The sequence below is a fragment of the Callionymus lyra genome, chromosome 1 (assembly GCF_982586985.1).
Source record: "Callionymus lyra chromosome 1, fCalLyr1.hap1.1, whole genome shotgun sequence".
Classification (NCBI taxonomy): domain Eukaryota; kingdom Metazoa; phylum Chordata; class Actinopteri; order Syngnathiformes; family Callionymidae; genus Callionymus; species Callionymus lyra.
Genome location: NC_141818.1, coordinates 8,941,565 through 8,952,802, shown reverse-complemented (window position 1 = coordinate 8,952,802; position 11,238 = coordinate 8,941,565). Strand labels below are relative to the sequence as shown.

General features: G+C 37.0%; 1 protein-coding gene across 1 annotated transcript; it reads left to right on the top strand.

The window, feature by feature from the left end:
- The first annotated feature begins 3,464 nt into the window (after positions 1-3,464).
- Positions 3,465-6,324, top strand: LOC148087851 (putative defense protein Hdd11). The gene is made up of 5 exons (XM_087811115.1): positions 3,465-3,648; positions 3,716-3,828; positions 4,747-4,859; positions 6,036-6,100; positions 6,186-6,324. The coding sequence occupies exons 1-5, from the start codon at positions 3,465-3,467 to the stop codon at positions 6,287-6,289; spliced, it is 579 nt and encodes a 192-aa protein (XP_087667241.1). The 3' UTR covers positions 6,290-6,324.
- The last annotated feature ends 4,914 nt before the right edge of the window (positions 6,325-11,238 follow it).

Genomic DNA, 11,238 nt, shown 5'->3' with positions numbered 1-11,238 from the left:
AACACATTTACAAACTATTTAAACAAATGTACAAACTCTTGAAACACATTTACAAACTCTGAAACACATTTACAAACTATTGAAACAAATCTGCAAACTCTTGAAACACATTTACAAACTACTGAAACAAATGTACAAACTCTTGATACACATTTACAAACTCTGAAACACATTTACAAACTAGTGAAACACATTTACAAACTATTGAAACAAATGTACAAACTCTTGAAACACATTTACAAACTCTGAAACACATTTACAAACTAGTGAAACACATTTACAAACTATTGAAACAAATGTACAAACTCTTGAAACACATTTACAAACTCTTGAAACACATTCACAAACTATAGAAACAAATTTACAAACTCTGAAACACATTTACAAACTCTGAAACACATTAACAAACTCTGAAACAAAATAACAATTTCATGAAGCAAATTTACAAACTATTGACACACATTTACAAACTTGGAAACACATTGACAAACTCGTGAGTAGATGTTTTGTGTTTTATGCTCTGATAGTTTTCAAGTTTCTGTTGATATTAAACAAATGGCATTTCTATTTTAAGGATTATCAACACTCACACTGATAATTATGTATTATTATATCCACATGTATAGCTCGGTATCAGACAATTATTATTAGTACTTAGTATTTATTAGTATTTCTATAAAGATCAAATCCCTTATTTTATTTCATGTTTTTTAAATTTAATTTGACCATTTCTCGTTTCTCTATCCTACCATTATTAAGTATTTTTTTAATCGGTTTATCTTTATTGAAACAACTGAGGTATATTATAATTCTACGCTTTATAATGACATTTCCACTCACTATATCATTTAAACTAATAGTTTCTTATCAATGTTTTATTATTGTTATTTATCTAAAAAAAATAATGACATTCTAGTTTATTAAATGTTTAATTAAATCTAGTATGAAGACACTACTATTAAACACACAAACGCTACATTGAGTTTTAGAAGTGATTTAAAATGCTCATTTTTCATGCCATTGGATTTCCCACCATCTGGTTCACGACTCTGACACACACGAGCGGGTTATTGATGCTCGGTGGAATATTTCATCGAGTTTTCTCTCTACTTGGTTTCCTGCATTTGGGTTTCCTGCCCCGAGTCCTGACACCACTGTTAGTGCTGCTGATGAATCCATTAGACTCACACGCTCGTTACACACCAAACCTTCTCCAAACTTTGTTTATTCATGCTTTTATTTTTTTATTTTGCTTAATTATACTTTAATTCAAAATGTCTGGTTTTATTTACAAAATAAAACAATCATTTATTTGATTAAAATCACTGTTTAAGCAGTGGTAGCATGTTCCGAAGGTGAATAAAACACTCATTTTTATTTGATTCTCTAAACCAAATTCTATTTCATCACCAATAAATATTCCCTTTATTACCCACAACGACGACTCCTATAGACCGACACTGAAATCCATGATTTTTAACCACCTTTTAACACCCGCGATGTTGACTTTAAGTCCGATCCATTTAAAAAGCAGCTGCGACTCTTGAGGATTTGACTTCATTTAAAGAATATTTTCCAAAAATAAGGATTAAGTGTGTTTGCTGTTTGATGTCAACAAGCTTAGTTTAATCACATTTCACCGTAGAAGATAAATCAATCACGGCGGATTTATTGGAAACATGTCTCATATTAAAGCAAACCAAAACAAATCTTGTTTTATGAATAAATAGAAGGTTTTTATGCCAAAATATAGGACCTTGTTTAAATTCTTTGAGCTAGTTTAGAGTCAGCAGTTGAAACATTGGGTCAGATTTAAGAGTTCAGTCACACACTCGTTTTCTGAGGGCGGGTCGTGGAGGCAGCGCTCCAGGACCTTTCTCTTATCTTCTGGGACTCATTCCCTAGCAACCAGAAAAAGAAGGGCTTTGTCTTCTGGCTCAGCTCACTTATCCACCTCCACGATGACATTTTAATATGAGCAACGCTCCCTGGACGTTAAACCTAATAAATAAAAAAACAACAATACGATAATAACTCCCCCTACACTTAGACAATAGGCAATTATTATGTGTTTAATTTATTCAAAACTAAGGGCTGTAAATGATAATTAAATTTAAATATGAATGACCATAAAGAACAGAACATTCTGCGGCTGAATTAATTCAAGGGCATCAATGATTCTGGAGGAACCGGGTCTGTCTGCGAGGAGGATAAAAATAAGAGCGCGACAAGTTAACGTCTGGGAGGCTCGTGACAAAGACAAAGGAATAAAAAAAAAGTATTTAGTTAAGTGGAGAGAGAGAACAGCCCATTATCTGAGAAGGATGTATAATTCAAGACGTAAGACGAGCTCAGGTGATAAGAACAAGCTTTTAGTGTCGCAGAAGCAGAACCTTTTCAATTAAACATGGACGTTAACTGAGACACAGTGAGTCTCTGTGATCGCGTTGAATACCTTGAGAGGGACTTCATGAGCGCTGGACAAATATTCAAATGGTTGCTCAATTATTTTAGGAAAAAACCTCTAACTTTGGAAGGAACTTCCTTCACTGTCAAGATGATGTAACACGTTTTAAAAACTTTTTTAAATCATACACGTTTTCTTTTCATGTTAAAACAAACTTTCAAATCATAACTTTATTTTTATCATAGCTTTTGATGGAATTATATGTAATAAGGTGTGTGCAAAATATAAATAATCAGACCGGATTCCAGAGCGATGACTGAGGACGAGAGGATACAGATTTTTAGACATATTTTGGTTTCAAAACAAATGAAAGCAGTTACGACTTTGTCAAGAGTCACGTGGTCTGTAAATTGCAACACCAGAGTCAAGTACTCGACAATACTATATTTATATACTTGTTACTACAGTATCACGATAAATCTTTAGCTTTTCATTTATACATATGCTATCGACAGATTTTTGCTAACACACAAAACCTCTAGAAAACATGTTTTTTTAAGATGGTTTGAATGCTTGAATCCTTAAGTTCTCTAGTTAAACTAGGACAACATGTCGTAATACATTGAAATTACAAATGTTTTCACTTGTTACAAAACTTAGCTGCACAGCTGCAAGCTAGCGGTTCGCTACTGTTGTTGCTAATCATTCCTGTGAACCCAGTAAATCGTATTTTCTTAAATCATACTTCAAAATCTTCACATCTTCACAAGAGTATTCGTCTGATGTATCGACTCCTGAACTCAGACAATGTATCTTCTCGACTTTCCTGGAACTTAAAGTCATAGACTCTTGAATAATTGTGTCCTGGAGGCGAGAAATCATCGATTAGAAGCTGCCGACATTTGAGCAACAATCACGAGAGATTTTTGTATAACAGACTTCTCATGCTTGTGTAAAAGCATGAAATCCAGATTACAACGGCGAGTGACTCGGCTTTTATAGAAGGACGCGGCTGGAAACTCGACATCACTTTTTGAGTTTCTTCGCCCCCGTCGTCATGTTGGCGTCAATCATCCTGCTCCAAGCTCTGAGCCTGGTCCATGGATACCCGTCCGGAGCTCCCACCGGAGCCTGTGAAGACATGATGCCTCGTCACGCCGGCGTCCTGCCTCAGCCTTCCAAGCCTCCGTACTCGCTCCTCACCAACGGCGCCACCTACCAGCCGGGGAAGCCGGTGACAGGTGAGATGATCCTTAAAACGACTTCGTACAATTTCTCTTCACACAAGCCTCGTGATCTTCTCCACAGTGGCTATAGTGGGACCGGTGTACAGAGGTGTTCTGCTGCAGGCTCGGACCGGCAACATGGTCCAGGCTCTGGGGAGCTTCCAAAACCCTCCTCCTGACACCAAATTTCTCACGGTCAGTCCTCGAAAAAAACATTTTTTTTTTAATTCAATTATATTTTGTTATGTTTAAGTCTGACTTGACTTTTTAGAACTCATGACTTGGTTGTTTTTTTGTTAATTTTTTCAAAGGATCCGAGATAAGACAGACTTAATTGATTAAAAATGTATTCTTTGTGAAACTTTTTTTTTTTTGAGAAGACAAACAAAAAAAAACCTTTTAACACTTTTAAAAGTAATTTTAACACTCAATTTCTTAATGACTACTTATTGCATGTCGAGCTTTAATGCCACATCGCTAACATTCTTGCCTTTTTGTTTTTACTACTGGCAGAAAATCAGTTTTCTGTTAACTATCAATATTTATTTCTCCATAAAAACCAAAATACTCTCAATATATGTCCTTTATATGTGTTTGGAACAAAAATATATTTCAATATGAATTCAAAATGAATGAGCTCTAAAGATTATTTGACAATTAAACCCCCAAAAAAGTGAATAAAAAAGAAAGATGTTTATCATTCTCATGAGAATTGTGTCTAAATTGGGGATCTCAGGAAATCCCCTCTCAGGCCACAGATGAGTCATGTGACTTTCAGGGAGCTTCAAAGTGTCATTTGTATTTTACACTTGAATTCTAACAGTCTTCTTAAAAATACATTACATAATCATAAAAAAAAGGATGTTGGGTTGAAATCACTACTTGACTTCAGGTGTGGCGCCCCCTAGTGACGGGCCGCAGCTGCATTTACCCTCTTTTAATTCAATCCAAACTCATTTCCTCTCGTGTTTATTGCTCAGTCGTCACCTTCTCTAACAAGCTTGAAACCGGCGGTTCGGTCCATTATGTGTTTCCATCGCTCGTCTGTCACGTTGAGTAACGGTTTCGCGGCTCAACAACGATCGTCGTTCAATAAGAGCTTTACGTCCACAGTGCTCGGGAAACACCATGTCGGCCGTGACTCACTCCAACATCAACCTCAAAGGCAACATGACCGTGTACAGCTGGATGCCTCCCGCCAGCGCCCCCCCGAACATCTACTTCATGTACGTACCTCGCAGTTCTTTCAAGGTTCTCACAAAATACAGATACATGTCTATTTATATTAGGGGTGTGTATTTGCAAGAATATCTGCCGATACCATAGGTATCGATATATATATTGAGATACTGTAGTAACCAGGATATATTTCTAGTATTGTCCGAGTACTTGACTCTAACGTTGCAGAATTTACAGACCACATGACTCTTGAAGTCAAGTTGTAACTGCTTTCATTTGTTTTAAACCAAAATATGTCATTTTGGTGTGTAAATCAAACGTTCTTTCAAGGAAATCCCACGGGATTGCAGACTGAGGACAAGAGGATACAGTCGACACAAAAACACTGTCTAGCTGGTCATTAGTGTGGGTGTGTATATATATATATATATATAATATATGTATAATATCGATCCAAGCATATTTAAAAGCTGATGGAGACGACTGTATCCTCTCGTCCTCAGTCATCGCTGGGATTTATTGTTCTTTCAGCTGATTATTTGCAACACAAAACACAAGGATTTACCAACACAGAGAATATTTTCATGTTAATTGTTATTTAATTTTTTTTAACACCTTCTTTGTTTAAATACACACCATAAAATAACTGGTAAAAAATCAATTAATTTGAAGAAGAACAAACAAAACGATACAGAGCTCTATCATGAAAACAATCATCGCGATATATGCTTGGATCAGTATTTTCTCACACCCACACTCATGACTAGCTTGACAGTGTTTTTTGTGTCGACTGTATCCTCTTGTCCTCAGTCTGCTGCAATCCTGTGGGATTTCCCTGATGGAACGTTTGATTTAGACACCAAAATGAACAAAAAAAAATGATAAACAATGTATACACACTTTATTGAATTTGAAGCCATTAAAGAACTATGATAAAAATAAAAACAAAATTGATTATATAAATATATATATAATAGCCTACATATATATTGTTAATTTATAAAAGGGTGTCGATACAGAATAAATTGCAATATTTAAGGGTATCAATATTTTCTTACACACCTAATATAAATTAAAATACTTGCATGTATGTAAGTTTAAATTGTACTATAAATTTAGTACTATAAACGTGGAGTATTATTGATCTGAAGTGCAGCAACATCACACAATACTATTCAAGAGGTGAAACATCATTATGGGAGTTTTTTTTTTCTTTTTTTCAGGGCCACGGTTGCCCAGCAACGCTCTGTTTACTGGCTCAATGTGAGGTCGAAGACGCTGACCCGAGGTAAGCTCCACTCTTCACCTTAACCACTTTCCTAATGGACTTGTTGAGACGCAGAAAAGACCATTTTTGACCGTCCACTCGGCAGGAATCCCCGGAGCTGTTGCCCTGGCGACCGACTCCACTGATGGATTGCTCGGCAACCGAGTCCTGCTCGTCCTTTTGCTGGGTTCGCTTTCAGTACTGGGCTAATGTCGCGACCTACGGGGCGAGTTAGACAAGTGAGGATGGAGTGAGACCGATATCAGGTCAATGTTGAGTCATCGATGTAGTAATAGAAGTTAGTGCTGAACATTTAAGGATGAACTATCAATGGATTCACTTCTATTTAAGTCTTTCTCAATAAAGGCGACTGTGTGTCAAATGTTGTCTTATTTTGAAAAATCTAACATTTGTTATTTCTTGTTCTTTGATTAAGAATTCCTGAATATACCGGTAAAATATAATATATTGAATATATTCCATTTTTTTCAGTTGAGTAAAGACTTCTTTGTTATTATTCTAATTATTACTGGTTTACTGTAAACTGGTGCCATTTTATCCATTACAAAGTAAATCAGTAAAGTTTGTATTTATTGGACAAAAAAAAAATCTTAAAATGATATTAGAAATAAAAGATTAGTCATTAAATTAAAAGTAAAATATACAAAAAGTTAGATTAAATTTAGATTATATATATGAACAACATATGTCATAATGTTAACTACAATAAATATGAATTAAAGGAATACATTTGATTTTAACTTAATGAAAATATGAAGAGAAAAAAAGGTTCTAACTCTTATTTTTGAGCGTTTATTTGAGTTCAATTAACTTTTTTGTTTTTAAACATTATTTTAGATATAAATAACCTGCCAAAATATTTCCCCGCCTAAAGCATAACTCTCTAAACACATTTAAAAAAAAATTACATTCAGATTTTAGATATAAACAGAGTCTAATCTTAAAAATATAAGTGTAAATTAGCAGCTAGCACCGTTAGCAACAAGCTAAGCTAGCTAATATAGCATTCCGTAGTTGAAACAATATGAATCATAATTGTTTTATATATTTTCTCAGACTAAGTCTAACACACACTATCTAACTGCAGAAATAAACGCAAATGAATGACGTTAAACTGTGTTTGCTGTCCGTGGGGAAAGAAACAGTGTCTTTGTAATTTCCAGAACAAGAAATCCTTCAGTCAAACTGCAGGTCGGACATTTATCAATATCTTTATATAAGAAATGATGTTTGTATTTAAAAAAATATAATATAAAGTACATCATTAAATAAACAGTTTTAAACTTACGTTTTTACTTAGATTCATATTAAAAGTGCTCATGAAGTGGCTCCTGTTTGAAAATATTACAATATATTTTTACAAATACTTGTCGAAAGATTCCAATATCAAATATTTTTACATAAAGCCACAGCATCTTAACCAAGTGCAGTGAGACGCATCGACGAACGTCGCATCAGTTTAATTGTCCCGCTGAGATTTCCGAGAAACGAGGATGAAGTCTGGCACAGATGAAATGGATCGGGACTAAAGGTTGGCTTTGGCTTTGTTTCCATCGACCGTCACTCATTCCACTTATCGAAGAGTATGTTGTGACCTGATTTCCCAACATTGTTTGACCGGGCCAGGACCCGGCGCTTCGCCTGACAACCTCTGCGGGCACGTAAAGAGGCTTAGGAGTCCAGATAAACGAAGCGCTTTAAAGCTCTATACCTCGACTCTCGGATCTAATCCATCATTTCCTGTCGCGCTCCTCGTTTCCATGAAGTCCGTTCTCACTCCGTCAGGCACCGAGGAACCGTTTTCACGCTCGTTTCATCTGTGGCGGTGCCTTGCTCGAGGGCCGACCGACTCCCTTTAGTCGCTGTTGTCGACAATCGGCCTCATTGTTTGTGTCGACACCAGAGACACTGTTTAACAACAGGTCGTCTGGATTAACCTTTTTCGCTTTTGATACCCTCTGTTTGATCCAGTTTCAACAGGATTTTAAGATCGTTCTTCTAATCCATCTTTTAAAATCCTTCAAGACGAAGGAAAAACACAATTTTTTAGCTAAAATAATGAATATAATTGTGTATATTAGTCTTATAACCATAGAGGAGCTCACACTAAGCACTTCTCTATGACTACTATCTCATGGACAAGCCTTTTAATCCCTGTCTGGTGCTATGATGCAACCGTTATATTGATATAAGTACACTAAAATATACAAAGCTAACTTACTCTGTAAATCCCTCAATTAAAAGAAACAAACAATAATTTCTAAAATAATAAAAAAAAGATGAGATAACTAATTTTGAATGTTGCAATAACCCTTGTGTTATCTCCGGGTCAAGGTGACCCGAGGGCCCGAAAACAAATGTGTTTGTGCTATCTCTTGTGTTATATCAGGGTCAAGGTGACCTAAGGATAAAGAAAATGTGTTTGTGGTATCCCTTGTGTTATATCAGGGTCAAGGTGACCCAAGGGCCCGAAAATCAAATGTGTTTGTGGTATCCCTTTCGTTATCTGAGGGTCAAGGTGACCTGAGGCTGAAAACAAAATGTGTTTGTGGTATCCCTTGTGTTATCTAAGGGTCAAGGTGACCTGAGGTAGAAAACAAAAATTTTTGTGGTATCCTTTGTGTTATATCAGGGTCAAGGTGACCCAAAACCCAGAAACAAATGTGTTTGTGGTATCCCTTGTGTTTTTTCAATCTCAAACATGTTTTTTTTCCGGGCCTTTGGGTCACCTTGACCCAGAGGTAAAGTAAGGGTAAAGTGTTTGTGGTATCCCTTGTGTTATCTCAGGGTGAAGGTGATCCGAGGGCCCGGAAAACAAATGTGTTTGTGGTATCTTTTGTGTTATATCAGGGTCAAGGTGACCCAAAACCCAGAAACAAATGTGTTTGTGGTATCCCTTGTGTTTTTTCAATCTCAAACACATTTGTTTTCGGGCCTTTGGGTCACCTTGACCCAGAGGTAAAGTAAGGGTAAAGTGTTTGTGGTATCCCTTGTGTTATCTCAGGGTCAAGGTGATCCTAAAACCCGGAAACAAATGTGTTTGTGGTATCCCTTGTGTTTTTTCAATCTCAAACACATTTGTTTTCGGGCCTTTGGGTCACCTTGACCCAGAGGTAAAGTAAGGGTAAAGTGTTTGTGGTATTCCTTGTGTTATCTCAGGGTCAAGGTGAGGGCCCGAAAACAAATGTGTTTGTGGTATCCCTTGTGTTGACTCAACCTTAAACACATTTGTTTTCGGGCCCTCGGGTCACCTTGACCCAGAGATAAAGCAAGGGTTAAGTCTTACAAAATTCTGTCTGTTACTAGGTGATGAAAAATGGCACCTGAAGAACAATAAACCCGATCATGTTCTTGCCAGTATCGACTGATGTGGGAAATGTTCTGGGTGTAAATGAGGGAAAAACCAGTAGAAAACAGAGCCGGTTGTGATGTCGGGTCTGAGTTTATGCTCCACTTGTTCTTTTGGCCTCGGGCGCTAAAATATCGATCCGCGCTCGTCACAGAGTCAGCATCACTCAATGACAATTATTCTCTTTTTCCACCGCAGACATTTACACAGCGCTGAGTACGAGCAGCCGCACCTGGAGCGAGTCCAACCTTCTGGTGTCATTTTAGGGTTTGCAGGCTTCTCCAGCGGCCGGTGTGTTTGTGAGATCAAAGGAGTGGAAGCTGAACCAGATACTCATGTTCTTCTTGTCCAGTACATTCCAGGAATGTCCGAGAGCCGAACATAGATACTTGTTTTTATTTGTTTTATTGTGCGCGAGGGACCGACGTCCTTTCATCTGTCTTCAATCTTCTGCTTGACTTTCAAAATAAAACTCTGACCTGATTTATCTCTTGAGACAAAAAAAGACATGACAGGATTCCGAAGAAATTTTCCAATCACTATATTGATGCGAAAAGGTTTTCTGCCTAGTTTTGGGAAAAATCAAGAACTAAAAATACAAAGAATGCAGACATCTGCCAAGCAGCTCAATCATACAAATATTTAAGAATGTGTTTACTGGCGAGGGTTTGAAACGCTTCCTGTCTTTAAACTGTGCCAGGAAAGTTGTTTTTAAAGATAGTAAAACATGCAAACTTTGTCCCTTTGAGGATTTTTTTGGCCTAATAAAAATTAAGACCAGAAATCTTTTACACTGGACGAACTTGTAGATATACTCATAATTTTAGACCAATGACCATTACACAGCATTTTTATTTTCTCTCAGATGAAGCCAAATGTCATTCCTTCTACTAAATATTAGGGTCGACACTATGGTATATACACGAGAAAATCCCCCCCAAAAGATTGTCATTTAGCAATATGTCCTTGACCCTTATGTAATCCCGAGTGGTGACCCGGTGGCCCGAAAACAAATGTGTTTGTGGTATCCCTTGTGTTGTTTCCTGGGTCAAGGTGAACGACCTCCCTGGCTTCCACAAATACACAAGCATTGGTGCAGGCTTTTCACCTTGACAACCCATTCACCCTGAGATAACACAAGGGATACCACAAACACATTTGTTTTCGGGCCTTCGGGTTACCATGACCCTGAGATAACACAAGGGATACCACAAACAATTTTTTTTTTTCGGCCTCGGGTAGACCTTGACCCTAAGATAACACAATGGATACCACAAAAACATTTGTTTTGGGGCCCTTGGGTTACCTTGATACTGAGATAACACAAGGGATACCACAAACGCAATTGTTTTTCGGGCCTTCGGCTCACTTTGACCCTGAGACAACACAAGGGGTAACACAAACACATTTGTTTTCCGGCCTTCGGGTCACCTTCACCCTGTGATAACGCAAGGGTTAAATTTATTAAAAAACCAGCAATGAAAAACTATGTTAAAATACTCAATAAAGTTGCTCAAAAGGTCCTGGTCAGCCGTCATCGAACAACCACTCATCGATCAAACAGGTATTATAGTCAAAACTAGAATACTTGTATAGTCAGTACCTGTACAAATATTTAGAATTTTGCCTTTTATTATTGTAGTTTTTATTAATGTATCTACGTAACTAGACACTTTCTTCAGCTGTTAAAATCATCAGAGGTCAGAGTTCAACGGGACATCATGAGTTCCAGTCCAGCTCATGGTACAAGTTTGATCGTGATGTTAATTCCATGTTTGTTCTAGTTCAT

Coding starts and splice junctions, on each gene's coding strand:
- LOC148087851 (XM_087811115.1), top strand. CDS start 3,465: ATGTTGGCGTCAATCATCCTGCTCCAAGCTCTGAGCCTGGTCCATGGA. Junction 3,829..4,746: donor CTGACACCAAATTTCTCACG/GTCAGTCCTCGA, acceptor TTACGTCCACAG/TGCTCGGGAAACACCATGTC. Junction 4,860..6,035: donor CCCCCGAACATCTACTTCAT/GTACGTACCTCG, acceptor TCTTTTTTTCAG/GGCCACGGTTGCCCAGCAAC.